We start from the raw sequence: 19,738 nt of genomic DNA, 5'->3' as shown, positions 1-19,738 counted from the left end.
ACGTCCGCATTTATTCTTAAGGTGCGAATTTCCACTTTACACTCACTTTTCAATCGAATTTTCACATCTCCACCATCTAGTATTTAGATACTAATGTATAGATCATCTCTACAAAATTTTAGCCAATTTGGTTATCATTAAGGCACTCAAAACTGCGTTTTTCTGTTATAAACATGAACGGTTCAAGTTTGACAGAATTATGTTCATCCATTGTTTTAATCGAGTTTGAGTGTCTTAATGATAACCAAATTGGCTGAAATTTTACAGAGATGATCTATACATTAGTATTTAAAGACTAGATGGTGGAGATGTAAAAATTCGATTGAAAAGTGAGTGTAAAATAGAAATCCGTACCGTAAAAATAAATGCAGACATCCGCACCTGAGAAAATCTGTATATATATATATATTATCATTACCCTGTTTTATCCTTTAATTTGCAAACAAAAGTGCACGGGGCCTCTATTTTATTAAAATTACATTGTTCTCCTTCACTCTTCCTACACCCTACAAAACGTAAAACTTCATTCTTAATCTTTTTATTCATGGTTAAACCCTATTTAGATCATCATCTTCACTGTATATAGTTTGGCTTCTGTACTTGAATTTATGTTGCTTAGATTTGCTTGGATGACTTTTAACTATTGGATTGAGTACAATCTAAGACAAGCATGTCAACCTTATGTCATCCTTACTCTATCTAATGGTTATAAAATATCTAAGTAAATTAAAGAAACTTAAATCCAAACAGAGAATCCGGATCCATATATTATGCATATTATGCCTCAAATACCTACATATTAATGCTATTAGAGTTGGGAAACACCTACTTAATTAGAGCTTGAAAATGAGGTAGAATATAAGATAAGAAAATAAAGTAGCTAGAGTGAACAAAGTAGTCTGTAGAGACTGACAATAGCCACACGCCCAAACCTATAAAAACTTATACATGCAAGTTGAAGAATCTAACGTATAAAATTACTATAAAATTAATTTCAATTGAAAAGAAATATGGGATCACCTGTCCTTCGCATTCCATCCAGAGACATCGGCCACTTCCTTTAGATCTTGCCTCCAATTGTCCACCTTGCATGTATTGTCCTTGAAAGCTTTTTTATGGTTAACAAAAGCCCTGCCAAATTTTCCGGTTTGCTTTCTTATCTCGGATGGTTCAACATGATAAAAAACCGGAAAAACTCGCAGGCCTCTCGTTTTCTTACAGGAAAGAACATATGCAAGTTCATCTAAACACCATTTTGAATCAGCGTAATTCGGGGAAAGAATGATAACTGCAAACTTTGATTCTTCAATTGCTTTTCGAAGTTCAGGTGCAATGGAATCTCCCCTCGGAAGTTCTTCGGTATCCCTAAATGTATCAATTCCTGTCCGGCATAAAGCGCTGTATAAATGGTCTGTAAAGCCATAGCGGGTGTCCTCACCCCTAAAACTGAGGAAGACATCGTAATTGCAAGAAGAGGATGGCCTAGATGATGAAGCTTCTAGGAGTAGGAGCTCCTCTCTTAAAATCTCAAAAGCGGAAGAAGATGATGTAGGTGCTGTTTGGATCCGGGTGGAATCTTCGGGAACCTCAATAGTAATAGTAGGATGATCTCTTCGAAGAGTATTAAGATAGCGAAGTACAAACTCTTTAGAGAGGAGCTTAAGTTTGCCGAACATGATGGAAGGCAACGGAAAAAACTTACAAGCTCCCCAGCTATGATGGATCTGAATATATAAGAAAAACAGAAGGGGCTTGAGTTTTGCAGTGAAGTTACAAGTACGACGAATAGGGACGGAGCATAGTTATACTGCCTCTGGGCTGTAGCCCATAAAACTATTTTCATCCGTTCAAACTAGTGCCACCGAACATTATAAAAAATTCAGTTAGAGCATCTCGAACAGCTTTCTCAAAATTTCTCTAAAATGGGGAAGTAAAAGCTAAAATCTTCAAAAAAATTATGCTTAAAATCCAACAGCTTCCCCATTTTAGAGATTTCAGCATTTAATACAACAATAAAGTATATTATATCATTATTAATTATAACAAAAAAATATTATATATTTCATCGTAACAATAAAATACCCAATAAAATATTATATTGTTGTCTTGAATTCGTTGGAGCACGTAAAGAATTTAATTTTAGGGAAGGAAGGCTTTGCTGCAAATTTGGGGAATGAAGACTTCTCTTTCTTCTCCATCCCCATTTTGGGGAATGAGATGGAGAAGCTGTTGGACCTAAAAACAGCTCTATATTCCCCAAAATTGAGAAGTTCAAGAAAATGGGTAATCTATTGGAGATGCTCTTATAGCCCAGGCAATCGTATCCAACAAGTATTATTGAATTCATTTTCTTCTCTTCTCTCTCACGTCACCAACAATTAAATTCTAGTTCCTATACACTGTAATTTTCACTTTCACCAGCCAAACTCTTAAGTCTATTTTACTTCCATAATAGAAAAAAAAAAAAAAACTCTCCAAGTCTTTGACACTTTTGTTTATATTTTCTTCATTACCCACTTTTGCAATATACAAAAATTCATCTTCACTATCATTTTGTTTATGTTCTTCTACACTACCACTTCCTTTTTGATCGGTTCTACACTACTCTATTTGTAGACATATTTACAATAATATACTAAGCTATTTATATCTAATTATATATAATCTCTCAATTTTCACTGATTAGAAAAAATATATATTTACTTATGCCTTAATTTGCTATAGTCGACTATTCGTATCTTGAAAAAATACCATATTGGTACCGTTTTCCAAAATTCTTTTTTGCCGGTTTATTGAGAAATAAAAAATTTATATGGTAGAAATACCATATTGGTACCGTTTTCCAAAATTCTTTTTCGCCGGTATATTGAGAAATAAAAAATTATATGGTATATTTAGCCCAGGGTGTTTTAAGTTTCTGGTTCCATCCCTGACGACCACTAAGTAGCTTCTCGCCAATCTGCGAGGAAAACAGTTGGAAACTTTGTTGTCACATTTGTATTTTGGCATCCTGTAACTTCACGGAAATTCAGTTTCTATTTTTGGAAAAGAAAATTATTTTTCAGCCATTTAAATTTGAATTTCTGTTATTCTTTAAATTCTTTGTGGTTTCAAAAATTATTTCAATTTTTGGTTTGTTAAATTTTGTCTTTTGAGCCGTAGGATTAACCTAGACGTCGTTACGAGTTCGTAGGATTTTTGGAGTTATTTTTAATGATTTTTGGAAGTTGGTATTATCCAAAAATTAATTAAAAATAGAAATTAAAGTGTGCCTTGATCTAGACCGTTAGATCTTCTAAACCGTTTAATCTGGGTTGTCGATTTGAGTATATACATACAGTGGATCAATTTGGACTCAATCAGTTCGAGCCCAAACCGACTCAGTCTCGATTGCTCTGCAGCGACACCGATCACTCTTCCGTCGTCCGGCCACCTCTCGGCGTCCAACCGGTGGCTAAGGGTCCGTCTCGTCATCCCCGACCTCCATGTGATTCCAGTTTGAAGAGTAGAGCTCCGGTGAGAGAGAAAAGGAGGAGAGAAGGCGATTGGGTTTCCGGTCGAGTTCGTGTGTCCGGCCACGGCGGCGAGCGTGACTAGTATTGGTAGCTTCATCTCGTCCTCCCTGACGTCGCTTTGGTATTGGATTTCCATGGGAAGCTAAGGAGAAAGAAGGGAAACTTTTCTGGGTTCGCCGGCGAGTCTCCGATTCCGGCAGCGTCGACGCCTCTCATTGTTATGGATAGCTTCGTCTCGATGTTAGGAACCCTTCCATGATATTCGTTTGTCCAAGGGAGAAGTTAGGAGGGAGAATCGAACCTCAGAAGCTTTTAGGTTTTAGGCCGTGTTCTTGGTGTTTTCCGACGACCTCCGAGTTCGACTTAGGCATCAATCTTCATTTACTCGTCGAGCTCTACCTGTTTATATAATTGAAATTGAGTTTTGTTGAGTTTGGAGGAAGTTGGGTTTTGACAGTGGAAGACCGCCGTGTGTGCTACTGTGCACGGTGGTGACGGCGGTTGTTGTGGTGGTTTCTCTGCCTTCAGTCAATATGATGAACTTGTTTTAATCTTCTATAACGCTTGGATTAGATTTTGTTTATGATTAAGGTGAATGAAGGCTGCGTGCAGATGCTTGGGTTTTCACTTGAATTGTTATTGAATGGTGATTTATATGATTGTTGTTATCGCTTTCCATAAAAGCATGTGTTCGATATTATGATGCGAGTATTGATATTTAGTTGACATGCATAATGCATTGTGAGATTGGTGATAGTGGAGAAGATGAGAATGAGATCGAGAAAATATACATTTTGTGTAGTTGAGTTTCCTTATGGGTTGTCCATGAATCCATGTCAGCCCATAAGTGCACGAACCGGGGAATGCAGAACCCTTCAATAGCGGACATCGATAAAGCGATCTAATCGGGTTTCGGGTTTGGAGACCATGAGTATAACAAAACAACTAACAAAAGAGGTACACATGATGAGATATTACTGATTTGTTAGGTCATATATTGGAGACATCTACACGGTATGAGACGCGTAAGCTCATATGTCTTTGATGTATGGACTAATAAGCCAGTAATTGAGTGGAGGGAGTTCATTTGCATATATGCATCGAATTGTGTTGTCATTTATATAAAGTATTGTTTGATGTTTGATAACTTAATTGTGTAACATAGTTAAGTATAACCTAAGAGGTTTGGCCCTACTGAACATAAGTTCACCCCTATAGATTTCTTGTTTAGGTTCGTACGAGGTACGACATGTGGTTCTAGAAGACTAACTGTAACGTTAGCTTACGTGTACAAGAGTCGAGAAGTGAAAGATTAGAAGTGAGATAGATCCACAAGTCTTGTTTTGTCTTTGTAATTGTTTTTGTTATTGTAAACATTTTATTTTCTTTTATTTCGAGAAAAGTATTTGAAATTTGTTCTATTTTCTTTTACTTTTCCCGCTCACGCCTCAGGTTCAGCATCAGGTGCTTGGAAACCACCGACATTGGGTTTGGGGTGTGACACATCCCTACACAAAACGAATTGAATAGAATGCAATTCTAATTATATTGGAATTCTTTAAATATCTTATTGATATTTTGGTATACTGATATACATGTCTTGATGGCTTGATTGATGCAGAACTAATGTGAGAATTAATTCTGATATGATTGAGGCGGATGTGAGGGAAAAAGTCTATGTTGATTCAATATGTCAAATTATATTCTCATAGATATTTGATTTATATCTCTTGCATATGTTTGGGATAAAGTGGTACTAATTAATCTTCCTGATTGGATATTGATTAGGTGATAGCAAGAAAATGTGCGGCTATTAGCATGAATATGATTTTTGTACAGGAATGCTAAAGGAGGAGATTGTTAGTATATATTTATGTTGGCATTCCTATACAAAATGCTAGGATACCTTGCACATACATGATTTATGTGTTCCCTAGTTGGATATAATAATTTCTATCACTAATTTTGATTTAGTTAGATTAGAATTATCTTATATAACTAGCTTGTTTCGTTGGAAATAAGTCTTAATTTGATTAGGACTTGTATGAGTGAGAAAGCAAGGAAACCTATTGTGATTAGGTTTTATGTGCATGAATATCTAATTCAACTTCCTTATTAATTCCGATTTAATTAGTAGTATGAGAAAATGCTCATTTAGTACTAATTTAAACCACTTATTGCCCATTCCAATTAATTTAATAGACATGATCTCATTCCAATATAAAGTGATCTTATTTGTGCCCAAATACACAAATTTATATTAAAGTCATAATAAAATAATATTTTTTGTATATTTTTTAAGACAATTTTATCCTCACCAGTTTAACATGTATAAGGAGAGAGAAAGTGAAAGAGTGAGAAGACTTTGCCAGAACCTCACCGGACTCCGGTCACGGGGCATTGGTCACCAGTTGCAGGAATTTCTTCAGTCGCCGGTTATTGACCCCTAGTAACTCAGATTTTCTCCAGTCACCGGATTTTGGTCACCGGTAACTTGGTTACTGACCCCCAATAATTAGTTACTGACCCCTAATAACTTGGTTACTGACCCCCAATAATCAGTTACTGACCCCCAATAACTTAGTTACTGACCCCTAATAATCAGTTATTGACCCTTAATAATCAGTTACTGATCCCCAATAACTTGGTTACTGACCCCCAATAATCAGATATTGATCCCCAATAACTTGGTTACTGACCCCCAATAATCAATTACTGACTCCCAATAACCTTTTCAAACTCCATACAAGTGCAATGACAATGAAAGTAGATGAAAAGTATATTGCGAAGTGCTGTAAAATTACATGAGATATCAAGAGTCTAGTCACAACTTCAATGCAACCATATTTCATCAACATGAGATACTTTGAATTAAGTAAGCAACAATTTTTTCACATACGAGTTTGAATACCCAAAACACAAACCATACAGAGATCTTGAATTAATAGTATCTCATATGCTGATGAAATAATACCTCCTCAGCTGCGACAATGCCGACGACCTCTGATCTCCTTCGTCCAGTCTGAGATCGAGTCTCTCGATTTTCTCCTCGTCGGTTGGGGCTTTAGAGGCCGAGGATGGCGGGACAGAGGTGGTGATCGTGGCGGCATTAGGGTTTGACTCGGAGGTCGAAACACCAGTGCACCACCACCGGTTGCGACGTCGGAAGAGGCGGCGGCGGATTAGCCCTATAATTCGCACATCTCTTCCTCTCGTTTCTTCTAGATTTGAATCTTCTTCATCTATGCGCCGTTGGAGATGGCGGCGGAGAGGAGGAGTTGGTCGACCTTCTAGGCTGAGTCGCGGTTATCGGCGAAGAGAGAGAGAGAGAGAGAGAGAGAGAGAGAGAGAGAGAGAGAGAGAGAGAGAGGTTTAGTTGAATTGTAACGAGGGCAAGGTCTTTTTTGCTTAGTTTCATTGTAATGGGCTATGAGGTCTTATTTTCATTTAAATGGGCTTTAAAATCCATATTTATGTGCAAACGAGCATTTTCCCGTAGTATTAATATTGGTCTATATATTTGCTATGCTAATGAGTAAGGAAAGAAGATCTAATGTGATTAGAAATTCTTTCATTTACTATCAGATTGTGATATCAAGATTTATATTTATCTTGTGTATTCTTTTTATAGGATATTGCATTGAAGAGAGCAAAATCAAAGTGATAAAGAATTTGTCAAGGATTGAAAGAGGATTGAAGATTCACGGATCTGATCTCAATCAAGATAAATCACTATACATAGCATTTATGATTTTCTAATTATGTTCTATGTGATTACATGCTGCATTAAATGAGTTTTTCAAATAAAAGATATTTTTGTCTATAATTGATTTGTTTTAAACTCTAATGTATTTGTTTTGGAAAATATCTGATCTACTTAAAATGATTTTGGTTTAAATTGGAAAATTGTGTTTTCTCAAATTATAGTAGATTAGTTGATTGATATATTTTCCATATCAAAACAAAGTGATAGATGACATATTGCTGTGATTCTTTTAAACAAATCAATATGTGTTGATGTGCATTAACTGAGGAGAAGAAGTCTCTTCTCCATAAATAGGTTTTTAAGAAACTTTTGTTATTGTTGCTTATGGTCAATATCATGGCATAAGCTGCAACTTTCAGCTACCTAGCTAGGTAGGACAAAAACTCATTTATGGTTGGACTTTTGTATTATAAGTACTATTTGATGATAGATGTAGTTGCTTGTGAATTATAATTTCTAATGTTATTTGAATTTAGTAAATTGACTATTTTTTTTTTTACTTAATTGAATGTATTTTATGACACTTTGACATTGTCATTGAAAAAGAGATAATGACGTGTAAAAGTGTCATTCAAACATAACATGATAACAAAATGTCATTGAAACCATTGGAAGTAAGTTATAAAACGTCATGGAAACACTACTGATGGCGTTGCATAAACATCATCTAATAAAACATATGATGACAATTGGAAACAGTCATGGTACATATTTGATGACAATGCATAAATGTCATGCAAAAACTTTGCATGACACTTTCTAACCATCACGCTTATTATCTATGACATTTATTCACTGTTGTTAAAGGTTATTTTATGACGTTTTCTAAACGTCGTTGTTTCATGCCCTTTTCCATGACTCCAGTAAAGACGACGAAGTAGATGTCGTTTATCCGTTTAATAAACGTTATGAAATCCCTATAATGACGTTTTCCAAACGTCATAGAAACTTTTTCTGTAGTAGCTAGTAGGCAGAGATTTTTAGAGAATAGACTTCTTAGGGGATATTGTGTTCATGCTATTTCTCTCATCTCTCATATATGTTTGATATGATCTTCATTATTCATTTGCTTAAGTGATTGAGATCAGTGAAGTTGAAAAGAAAAGAAGGTGTGTTCAGTTCCTTCATAGTCGTATCAGATTCAAGGAGAGTTAGAATAGGGTTATCAGTTTGTACTCAAGTTAGTTTAGAATACTAGTAAAGTGATTGTGTTGAATATCACTACTTGATAGATCTGTAATCATTCTTACTTTATAGTGGATTTGATTTAGTGTGGACTACTTTAAAAGTCTCGCAGTGACGTTTCCTTGAATGAGGTTTTCTGTAACAAACCTTGTATTCTTATGTTTATTGTTTTTAACTTTGATAAATGATTGAATCGGCATATTTAATCTTTCTATATATTCTGTTCCATTATATACTTTCAAACTTCATCGAACTTGCTTCGGATGTCAGATGACTCAGATCATACCAAACAAGTTGACTGCCTCTTTGCCAGCCCGCACATTTGGTAAGATGACCTCCCGACAATAATATTGACTCAGCTAAACACTCCTTTTTTCTTTTTTGTGTGTATATTCTTCAATCAAATTCATTCACGTCTCCATGATCTGAAAAAAATCGTAGTTGTACCTGAAGGATGCCTAGAGAAAGTCCAGCACTGATCTTCCTCTTTCTAGGTTGATTATTCAATCGTACGTATTACCAGCTATAGCATGTACCTACAATTTTGGCTGACATAAGAAATTCACTTATTACCAGTGAAAAGGTAAAATTAAATCCCAAAAGTCTGCTTAGATTGATGTATAGTAAGGTTAAATGAGAAAAGGGAAGTCCTTAAGGGAAATCAGTGTAGAAGAATCAATGACAGTGACAATGTCAGATATTTTGTTCAAGAAAGGACTTAGCAGAACTACTCAGCAGTCAACGACTTTTAGACCATTTCTTGTACTAAAGATTTAAAATTTATTTAAAGAAAAAAGCTGTAAAATGAAAAAGCTAACGACTGGACTACTGGAGGTATCAACAAAAAGAGGTCTGACTACCGAGTACACAGTTATGAATAGAATCTACCTAAGGAAAAAAAGTTCTATTGATTTAATTGTATAATGGGTAATTTGGGAAAATTAGGGAGGTGTAGATAACAAAATGCTAATCTGTAGAAGTAAATTGGACGTCTATTAAGTATTAAGTAAGGAGGTCTAAGTGCCAATTTGAGAGAAATGAATAGAAGCTCCCTTAATTTAACTGATCAAAAAAAATAAACATGTGATTTATAACGAGTTGGGGTGGACAAACAAAAAGTGAGCGGCAAATTTTATTACTCTTGTGAACTAGAGCTATTGAGTGGACTCGAGTCTCAGTAATTGCAATTTACATATACTCATAGTATAGGTGCTTACAATTGATCCCAAATGCAATCCATGTCTTGATACGTTAATTGAAGGTAACAATACAACAAATACAATCCCATATTCCGTCATCCTGACCTTTTTAATGTTGGGCAGGGGATCGATGAAGGCTGCAACAGAGCTGCTTAAACTCTTCCACCTGATGCGCATACACAATGCGGAGGCTGATCTTCTCTGGCCTCCACCATGTTTGAGTAACTAAAACATCGAGTTCAGACTCATCATTTAGCTGATGTAGAAACCAGCGTCGCGGTATGTAGGAGAGCCAAATGAATTCACCAGGGACATTCCTCCCAATGTGGTCACAATGCTTTAAGAACTTGGATTCTTCATTGCTCATTTGATACCGATGGACAGATGACAAACCATTGTTTGTAGTTTCAAACTTTAAAATAAAGGGGTAGGAAATACTTTCCAACAGATAGTCTCTGCCAACAAGATATGATGCACAGATAGCCAATCCTATCCAATTTGTTCCATTCAAAGATGGTGGTAACTGGAATCCCCACATGCAGCTGCCGGGCCAGGGGTCAATGCCATGCCCAAACCATTCCGGAATTTCATTAGAATGGGGAATTGTATTATATATTAAATCCGGATCAAAGACCTACAAAATAAAATAAAATGCACATTTGTGTAACTGACGGTGTTGAAGGGATGAAAGGCAGAGGGGGAAAAACAGACCTTGATATGGCCTTCAGGCATTTGAGGTTCATGCCTTATCCATGGTTGATCATTTTGGTTATTTGCTTCTACAAGTTGACGGATGAAAGACAGATTATCGAAGAAAGAGGTCCAGCACTCAGTTATTGTGTTCTTGAACTCCCCCTCTTCTTTCCGGTACAAGAGACGTATACCACACTTCTCCACTCCCAAGCCTCTGCAACTAACATAGATTCTTGCCTCTACATCACTTACCACATTGAGCTCTGTTAGCAGAACACGGGGTATGTAGGTTAGCCAAATGAATCTACCAAGATTCAATGACTTGAGTTTCTCTTCAGTGATGGAACACATGGGGATAGGATTCAAGCAATAGTTGTCCTTGGCTCTCAAGTGACAGAGAAGTTTGACTGGCTGTGGGGAGGTAGTTGCACCCTGATTGTGCACTTCAAAGGCAACACATATAGCAAGTCCTCTCCAATTCTCATCCGAATGCAAACTTGGAGGTAGTCTGATTCCCACCCTAGACCGAGAAGACATCTGATACGACATCTCATGTTTGAACCACACTGGAATTTCCTTGTCAGAGAAACAAATAATATTGTATGGGGAGGAAGGATCAAAATTCTTGTGAGCTGAAATTGTGTGTCCACCAAGACTGAGAATAGCCACCTCTGACTGTCGAAGCAGCAACTTGAGGCATCTCTTCCACTGTTCTGAACTATAGCTTCCGTGAAGTTGAGTCTCAGCCATTATAAGTATATGATGAAGAGGCAACAACAACATTTTATCATCTTCTGCAACGATTTCTTGGTTTCTAACCCTGGTTTCCATCACGCTATTGGAGTGGAGTAATATTGCAGATCTGAAGTGGACCAATTGGGTAAGGTCAGGCTCCCCCAAACGTTGCCGTTGCTGGAGATAGCTTCTCTGATCTCGCAGCCGCACAATTGCAGAATAAGGAGCTTGTGAATATCTGCAAAAGTTTTATTTAGAGAATGAATTGATGCATTAGCAAATTAAAAAAAAAAATTTGACAGCAAATTAGGAATCAGTTCAACCTTCGAAACCAGGACATTTGTGCTTCATTTGCCTTGCGCCAATCAACATGTTTGGCCTGGGAGCATAGTTGGCTGCGGAAATGATGCCCCAACGTACTGGCAGCTGCTGTTAATGAATGAGTCAAGTCTTCCAAATCATGCTCGAAAACTAAACGGCTTCCACACACTTGGACCTTGATTTCTGCATTAGTAATACGGAACTGTGCACTAATACCCTGACATTGATTCAACTGTTGTTTAAAATGCACACGTGGTACATGTAATACAACAAGTTGATCTGAGGTCCCAATACAACTTGTTATAGTGAGGGATTCTTGCATTACTATACTTCCATGATCATGAGAGCACAAAAAAATATACAAGGAATAACTATTGTTGCCACGTGTCGAAGTAGATGTACACTGAGAAAATTGAACATACAGTTCTAATCCCACCCATCTCTGATCATCAAGTAAGTTTTCAGGGATGCAACACAATGTTACGTCCCCAGCATAGTGATGGAAGAACCAGGCCGGGGTTGAAACTACTGAAGCAGGAAAGCAAAAATGGAAACTCTTCTCACGTCCATTGCGTCCCTGTTAAAGCATAAAGTTAGTCACGTTAATTGGTGAACTGAATTAGTGACCCTAGTAGAGGTATGGATTATATATGGGAGAGAGAAACCGAGAGACAGAGAGAAACCTTATAGAGTATCAGCAGGTCTCCTCTGAGTTTGATATTAGAGTTGATTTTGGTGCAGCAATCTTCACTGAATGTTGAAGTAGATCCCAGTTCCATCAGGTCACCAGTTTCTGTCTCCTCATGAAACATGTACTCGCAGTGTTGATCAAAATTGGAATCAAGGTGTTGAGTAGCAGTCTGATTTGCTACACATTTTACAAACTCTGCAGTGTTGTCCTCTGATATTAGATGTATCGCACAACCTCTCACTTTTAAATCCGGTCTCTTTGTTGAAACTGAAGCTCGAAGTTGTGAGCTTGGTTTATCAAAAATCCCATGATATTGCCCACCTCGCGGTTCATAGCAACAAAGTGCATAAGAACCCGCCGTGAAGTCTATGAAGTTTTCAAAAACTAGGGAATTTTCACGACCAATATCCGTGTGAAATTCACAGATGGTCTCCTCCAGTTCCCAAATTTTGTTGAAAATGCCTTTCTCAAGGATTTCAAAAACAACAAACAGAGCAAATCCTATACATGCACTGGTGCCATCAGATAGTGGAATTGCTATTGAAGGACCACTCCTCCAATGACTCCAGAGATTGGGAATTCTTGTACTGTGCGGAAAACGAATTTCAAATGTCTTTTTACCATAAACTCGGTCCTGTAAGAATAAACGAAAAAGATTAGGAAACATGGTAACAGAAGAGAGTAGAATAGAATAGAATAAAAGAGACATACCTCAATGTATTTAGGAAAGAGCTGTTCAATTTGGTCTTCAGGAACTTTAAGTGTGATGCAGCTTAGCTGATCATCAACCTGGTATGATTGTCCGCAGTTTATGAAACAGAACCCTCTCCCTGAAGCCCATATTGTCAAAGTATCTGCATTTTTAAACATAGGACAATCTCGTGCATAGACATGTTTCAGATTGAATAGAAGATTTTGTGGCAACGCCTGTAGCTTGCTACACCTAAGCAAGTGAAGTTCTGTAAGCTCAGAAAGTTTTAAGGTGCTCTCAGGCATACTCACAATGTTGCTATCACTCAAGTCTAGATGCTGCAAAGAGGATAGCTGGCCGATTTCATTTGGTATACTCTCTAACTTGTTTTTACTCAAATTCAATAGCTGCAAAGAGGATAAGAAACCAATTTCATTTGGTATACTCACTAAACTGTTTTTACTCAAATCCAATAGCTGCAGAGAGGATAAATGACCAATTTCATTTGGTATACACGCAAAATCGTTTTCGCTCAAATTCAAAATCTGCAGGGAGGATAAGCAGCAGATGGTAGGAAGGACTTGTTCTGCTAGGCCACACCTCTGTAGATTTAATGATGTTAAAGAGCTTAAATGCGAGAACCAGTTAAACAATTGCAAACCTTTACATCCACAGAGAGATAACACTTTAAGGTCCTTAAGAACTGAAATTGACCAAGGAAGAATTCTTATGGCAGTTTCAGAGGCATCAAGCTCCCGCAAATGTGTCAAGCTCCCCAGGTTTACTGGCAAAATGGATATACGTGAACAGCAGGACAAGTTGAGAACTTTCAGACTGAAAAGGTTTGGAACAGTCGAAAGATTCTTGCAACCTCTTAGATTTATCAAGATCAGGCCTTTCAAATGTTGCATTGATATAGGCAGATCCTTTAACGCCGTCCCATCTAAATGAAGTTCTAACAGGTTTTCCATGTTTCCCTTAATCTCTGGAAAGACTTTGAGCTTTGAACATCCTGAAAGAATGAACACTTTCAGAGATTTTAAGCTGATGGAGTGAGGAAGGCTCTTTAGATTAACACATCCTTTCAAATTCAATAAAACCAGATGTTGAAGACCCCCAATTGTTGGATGAACCTCTGATAAGTTTTCACAACCTTCAAGGATCAATTTCTTAAGTGTTGGGACCTCATTCAAATTGGGGAACCTGGTCAAGTGTTGGCAGTTGGTAATATTGAATTCTTCCAGTTTATCCAAAGAAAACTGCATGTACATTTAAAAGGAAGTTATTACACAGATATTGGGAAAACAAACAAAATTCAACTTGATGACAGTCAAAGTAAAAAAAAAAAAAAAAAAAAAAACCAATATAAAGATATACTCGAGTAAAACAATTGTTTTATTTTATTTTTTTAAATCTGTGCAATTGAAAAAGAGAATAGAACCTTATGGAGTTCAGGAAAGATTTCATCCTCTGGTTTCCGACAGTTTATGATACTCAAACCCTTGTGAGGCAGATATCTCCTCCAAGTAGATGAATAATTTGTCAGCATAGGACAACCACGTACATTTACATTACTTAGACTTGATGGAAGATCTTTTGGCAATGGCAACGACTGCAGTTTGCTACATCTAAATAGAGAAATTTCTGTAAGCTCAGAAAGCTGAGAGATGCTTTCAGGTATGGTAATAAAGTTGTTTTCACTGAAATCCAAACTCTGCAGTGAGGATAAATCACCAATGTCATCAGGGATTGCTCCTTGTGTGAGGTTACATCCACCTAGGTTTAGTGTTGTCAAGGACCCTAAACCTGAGAATTTGTCTGGCAACTCTAAACCTGTGGATCCAGAGCAGCCGTGAAAGCACAATAGTTTAAGATTCTGGAGGAGTGAAATGGACACCGGAACTTTTCTTATAGCAGTATTACATGCATCGAGCTCCTCCAAGTGTTCCAAGCAGCCTATGTTATCCGGCAGATTGTCCATACTTGAGCATAGAGACAGATAGAGAAATTTCAGTGATGTCAAACCACTACAGAGGGTGCTTGGAAGACTGAGAAGGTTCCTGCAGCCATTTAGATTTAGCAAAACGAGGCCTTTCAAATGCTGGATGGATTCAGGCAGCTCCAATATAGCCGTGCCATCTAGATAAAGTTCTGATAACGTATCCATGTTCCCCACAATCTGCGGAAACTCCTGGAGTTTTGAACATCCAGACAGAACAAAACTTTGGAGGGATGACAAGCTGATGGATTGGGGGAGACTCTCTAGACTTGTGCAACCTTTCAAGTTCAAGAGAACCAGTTTCTGAAGATTCCCGATCGTATGGTGAACCTCTGATAACCCCTTACAACCTTGGAGGATCAACCGCTCAAGATTTGGGACTGTACTGAAGTCTGGGGTCGTGGCTAAATATTGGCAGTGGGAAAGATCCATGAGTATTAACTTTCCAAGAGAGTGCTGTTACGAAATAAGAAAAGGAAAAATTAACACATCTTGAAAAGAAAAGAAAAACTAGAATAACAAAACTTGAGGAGAAATCCCAGGCAGCCATTTACCTTTTCATTCCATAGTTGTTTAATGCGGCTGTAAGGCATCTTGATTTCAATCAGCTTCTCTGATTTAAAATTAGATGGAAATAATTCTAGCTGGCATTCGTGCCATTCCAAAAGTCGTAAATTTTTAAAGAAGAATCTCAAGTGCACATCCTGAAAGTTCACATTATAGATCTTCAGCAATCGTAGGTTGCACATGGTTAAGAACGGGTCCTTCTTCAATGGCATTTCTTCTTTTTCAGGCAAGCTTAAAAATAAGCCTTCAACAGCAGCTTTCCCCTATACAAGACTTTCCCTGTAAGATTCAATTATAATTTGTAACATACATTTATCCCATAAGCATTGATATCTTAGACAGTGTATATACATGTGTGCGCACAATCCATATAGTCATTTGCATGAGTGAATGTAATATATGTTATGTAATATTAACACTATCTCTTACTGTATTGTTCATGAGCACGTTACGAGCATCCTCAAAACGCCAAGAACTTCTCCCTTCGTACTTGTGTGCATTGTCGTCAATCCACAACCTGCTACGATTACCCGGAAAAGAAGATTCTCCACGAACAATATGCCAACCCAAGCACCGTAGTAAATCATGCATCCACAGTTTATTTCTTTCAATTTTAATAAGAGATTTGTCAATGAGGTTGCTTATACCTATTCCAGAAGAAAAACCACAACCTTTCAATATATTCTTTACACGGACATGATCCTCGCCATTGAAGAAACATGCAATGTCCAAAAATATTTTCTTGTCTGTATCCTGTAACCCATCAAAACTTATTTGAAGCACACTGAAAATGTCTTTATCCTGATCATCGTCTAGTCTATGCAATATCTCTGACCATTCATCCACCTTTAGTCTAGACAAGTATGAACCTAGAACTTCATGAGCTAGAGGAAGGCCACTAGCATATTGCAGAAAACTCTTGGACAAAGCTACAAACTCCTGTGGGGGATTATCTTTCTTGAAGGCTTTCTGACATAACAGCTGAAAAGCTTCCTCGTCTCTCAATTTTTCTACCTCATATATTTTATTTTCTTGTACACTAAAGTTTCTCAATGAGCTCCGGTCTCTAGTAGTTATAATGAGTCGACTCCCTCCACCCCAAATATTCTCTCCAAGCGGGCCTCCAGGTGCTAGGCATTCTATTTGTTTAAAATTATCAACATCATCGAGAATAATTAGCACTTTTTTCTTAAACAGTGCCTTCTTCAATAACTTGATCCCTTTTTCAACGTGATCAATATTTATATTGCCATCCCCCAAAAAGGATTCACAAAGACGTCGCTGCAACTCAACTTCAGATTGCAATCTAACTTGGGAAACAAAGCCGCTGAGATGAAACTGGTTACGGAACTTTTTGAATACTTCTTTGGCAAGAGTTGTCTTACCAATTCCACCCATCCCCCAAATCCCTATGGTAAGAACATCATTTGACTCAAGATTCAGACGAGACTCTATTTCTTTTATACGGGCATCTATTCCAATTAAAACTCTCTCAGGAACAGATAACATATTGTTAAGTATGTTTAGAATCTGATTAACTAGTTCTTGAATTACTTCTGATTCTCTCCTGCATATATAACGATGACAAGAGTAAGAGAACAGGGATCTGTTACATCAGTTGGAAAATATGACATTCATCACCCTCATATATATTAACAGAAACCAACTTAATCAAATAAGGAATATGGTCAAATTTAAAATACCAGAAAATTTAATAACGAAAGACTAATAACTAAAGAAATTACCTCACAACTGAAACAATTCCCACTACATTTTTTTCACATACAGATACTACTCAGTATAGTATAGAAATGATAAAGAGAGCAACTGAGACCAAAAGGAGTACTAGATAATATGACACCAGCACAGTCAAAAGGTTCAAATGACGATATGAAATCATTTTAGGTAAAATGACTTATTCTCTACCTCAAAACCGGAAGTAAAATCGACATCCTCGTTGTTTCAATATATGTTGATGATTAGTGGTTACTCAAATAGTCAGAGTTGGATCATGAAGTTTAAGTAAGAGCAGATGAAAAAGTATAAGATTACTTGGAATTGAACAATAAAGGTAAGAATTACCTGTCCTGTGTCACATGCCATCCGGAGAGACTGGCTACCTCCTTCAAAGCTTGCCTCCAATTATCCACCTTTTCCATATTGTCCTCAAAATCAGTCTCATGCTTAGCAAACGCCTTGCCGTAGTTTCCAGTTTGCTTCCTGATTTCAGATGGTTCCACGTGGTAAAAAATGGGAAGAACTTCCAGTCCCCTCACTTCCTTGCATTCAAGAATATGCGCAAGTTCATCTAGGCACCAACTTGAAGTTGCATAGTTGGTGGAAAGCACTGTAACCGCAAACTTGGACTCTTCAATTGCTTTCAGAAGTTCTGGTGAAATGGATTTCCCCCTCGGAAGCTTTTCAGTATCTCTAAATGCGTTGATTCCTTTCTGATTGAACGCATAGTATAAATGATCTGTAAAATTATTGCGGGTGTCCTCGCCCCTAAAGCTGAGGAACACATCATGTTCCCAGTTGGAGGGTGAAGCAGATGATGACGAAGGAACTGTGTGGGTGTTGGAAGAAGACGAGGAGGGCACATCCATATCAAGTTAGATTAGATGATGAAGGTACTAGTTTGGGTCTTTTTTAGGTGGAACTGGCTGATGGAACTTGTGCATGTTCTGCTTTATGGGTTGAAGGAGATTGATGAAGGTGGTATTGGTGGAAATTGCTGGCAACTTAGAAGAAGAAAGGAGGAGGAGCTAGACAAAGATGAGGAATAAGAACAAAAGGAAGACGATTATCACGAGAGACCATCATTACTAGCTCCTAAGCAGATGGGACTCGATCAAAATGAGTTGACCGTCGAGCTGGCCAGCACATTTGAAAGCTGACTTGAGCATATTTTAACCCAAATTGGGTATGATCTATCTGTAACTAGTCTAGTATTTTGGAAATGTTAAAAATATAATCAAATGGGTGTGTGTGAATTCAAGCTTGAAACATTCAACAAAACATTGTTTACAAATCTGTGACACAATGTTGATCATGACATGATAAGAATGAAAATGCCAAACCAAAGAATGAACGATAATATCAAACTGTGCATTATTAACAACAAAGACGGCAACAGCCTTAACTAAACTACAGACCCAGCTACCCGTTGACTATTTCTCAGAACACAAATCTCTGCTCCCGGGTTTTACCCATAGTATACGATTATTCATGCAATGATCCTCCTTAAACACTTTTTACTTTGCAATCGCAAATTGAAATCCAATACAAAAGACTACAACTTTCTGTGGAAAAATACAAGTAAAATGGAATAAAGGCCAAAGAAGGAACCTTTTTCTCCGCGGTGGCGATGAAACGCGCTCGGTTCGGCTGTGGCGGGACGGAGGCTGATGTCAGAGATGCGGATAAATTGGGGGTTTATGTAGATTTTACCTATAACCAGCGAATTTACAAGTGAGTTGCCCCCTTTCAAACTAGCACCGTTGGATAGAATTCACTCGAATCTGACGGTTGAAACCGTTGGAATATTCGAGCAGCGACGCGAAAACAAATTTGCCGCCACCTCCAAATATTATTGCTTGTTTTTCAGTTTCTTTCTACGGTTTATCTCTCATATAGCCATATATTTTGTAAAGCATGCTATACTATATGGTATATTAAAATTTTCCTAACAACTATACACATACAAAAAAAAATCTGATTTGAAAATATAATTGGTAGTTCAAAATATAATCAAAACCAAAATCCTAGTCAGAGAAGAAAACACACAAAAGCAATTCGATAAATAAACTCAATTAAAATTGAGATCATTACACGACCTCAGTCACAAACCTCCTTATCAGTGAGTTCTCCTCACCAACGTACTATACTTTTAGAATTGTTTTGTCTAAATAATTGAATCAAACCCTTTTCAATTCTTTTGCAGTTTCGTAGATCAGGAGGTCTTGGAGACAATTATAGGGAAACCACACTCTCCGATGTCAACCTTAATTTTTGTAACCTCTGAAATCACTTGACTACCCTTAATTTTGTAGAAAACAATTTGCACCCACATGAGAAAATAATTAATAGAGTTGGAAATTGATCGAGTTGTTGCTCAAACTTTTTTTTTTTTTGGGTAATGATCATCCACATGTTTACTATGGAATCACTTTTAAACCAATTCACATGTCCTTGAAACCCACTCAGCCAAGAAAGAGCTCTTGTTTGTGTATGGCTTTGTGACTCGAACACTCATTTGGCGCGGCAGAATGAACTCAATGAAGGTAATATTAGAAAATAATAATTCAATATGATTTGGTATGCTTCAATGTATTATTCTTATCCATATATGAGGTTTATATAGAGATACAATTGTA

General features: G+C 37.2%; 4 protein-coding genes across 4 annotated transcripts; all 4 read right to left on the bottom strand.

Annotated features, from left to right (window-relative positions):
• Positions 1–1,016: 1,016 nt before the first annotated feature.
• LOC101310753 (TMV resistance protein N-like) lies at positions 1,017–1,676 on the bottom strand. The gene has a single exon (XM_004289152.1). The coding sequence runs from the start codon at positions 1,674–1,676 to the stop codon at positions 1,017–1,019; it is 660 nt and encodes a 219-aa protein (XP_004289200.1).
• Positions 1,677–9,572: 7,896 nt separating this feature from the next.
• LOC101308798 lies at positions 9,573–11,934 on the bottom strand. Its single transcript, XM_004287952.1, has 3 exons — positions 11,417–11,934; positions 10,377–11,331; positions 9,573–10,299 (listed from the first exon to the last, which is right to left on the bottom strand). The coding sequence occupies exons 1-3, from the start codon at positions 11,734–11,736 to the stop codon at positions 9,775–9,777; spliced, it is 1,800 nt and encodes a 599-aa protein (XP_004288000.1). The 5' UTR covers positions 11,737–11,934; the 3' UTR covers positions 9,573–9,774.
• On the bottom strand, positions 11,786–15,544 carry LOC101310466 (protein SUPPRESSOR OF npr1-1, CONSTITUTIVE 1-like). The gene is made up of 6 exons (XM_004289151.1): positions 15,350–15,544; positions 14,238–15,251; positions 12,817–14,055; positions 12,098–12,739; positions 11,970–11,991; positions 11,786–11,856 (listed from the first exon to the last, which is right to left on the bottom strand). Exons 1-6 carry the CDS (start codon positions 15,542–15,544, stop codon positions 11,786–11,788), a joined length of 3,183 nt encoding a protein of 1,060 aa, XP_004289199.1.
• A 64-nt stretch (positions 15,545–15,608) lies between these two features.
• LOC101310168 (TMV resistance protein N-like) lies at positions 15,609–18,167 on the bottom strand. Its single transcript, XM_004289150.1, has 3 exons — positions 17,445–18,167; positions 15,792–16,929; positions 15,609–15,641 (listed from the first exon to the last, which is right to left on the bottom strand). Exons 1-3 carry the CDS (start codon positions 17,966–17,968, stop codon positions 15,609–15,611), a joined length of 1,695 nt encoding a protein of 564 aa, XP_004289198.1. The 5' UTR covers positions 17,969–18,167.
• Positions 18,168–19,738: the final 1,571 nt, after the last annotated feature.

Source organism: Fragaria vesca, linkage group LG1 (genome assembly GCF_000184155.1).
Source record: "Fragaria vesca subsp. vesca linkage group LG1, FraVesHawaii_1.0, whole genome shotgun sequence".
NCBI lineage: Eukaryota > Viridiplantae > Streptophyta > Magnoliopsida > Rosales > Rosaceae > Fragaria > Fragaria vesca.
Note: the sequence above shows the minus strand (reverse complement) of the source record. Positions and strands in the feature narration are given on the sequence as shown.

Excerpts from the sequence above, each read along its gene's own strand:
- LOC101310466 (XM_004289151.1), bottom strand. The coding sequence starts at position 15,544 with ATGTGCAACCTACGATTGCTGAAGATCTATAATGTGAACTTTCAGGAT. Across the intron at positions 12,740-12,816 it reads TCTTTCCTAAATACATTGAG|GACCGAGTTTATGGTAAAAA; the intron begins GTATGTCTCTTT and ends TTATTCTTACAG. Across the intron at positions 11,857-11,969 it reads ACGCAATGGACGTGAGAAGA|AGATGGGTGGGATTAGAACT; the intron begins GTTTCCATTTTT and ends CTTGATGATCAG.
- LOC101310753 (XM_004289152.1), bottom strand. The coding sequence starts at position 1,676 with ATGTTCGGCAAACTTAAGCTCCTCTCTAAAGAGTTTGTACTTCGCTAT.
- LOC101310168 (XM_004289150.1), bottom strand. The coding sequence starts at position 17,968 with ATGGATGTGCCCTCCTCGTCTTCTTCCAACACCCACACAGTTCCTTCG. Across the intron at positions 16,930-17,444 it reads TGGCATGTGACACAGGACAG|GAGAGAATCAGAAGTAATTC; the intron begins GTAATTCTTACC and ends TTATATATGCAG. Across the intron at positions 15,642-15,791 it reads ACGTGCTCATGAACAATACA|GGAAAGTCTTGTATAGGGGA; the intron begins GTAAGAGATAGT and ends TGAATCTTACAG.
- LOC101308798 (XM_004287952.1), bottom strand. The coding sequence starts at position 11,736 with ATGCAAGAATCCCTCACTATAACAAGTTGTATTGGGACCTCAGATCAA. Across the intron at positions 11,332-11,416 it reads CAAATGTCCTGGTTTCGAAG|ATATTCACAAGCTCCTTATT; the intron begins GTTGAACTGATT and ends AAACTTTTGCAG. Across the intron at positions 10,300-10,376 it reads TGCCTGAAGGCCATATCAAG|GTCTTTGATCCGGATTTAAT; the intron begins GTCTGTTTTTCC and ends TTTATTTTGTAG.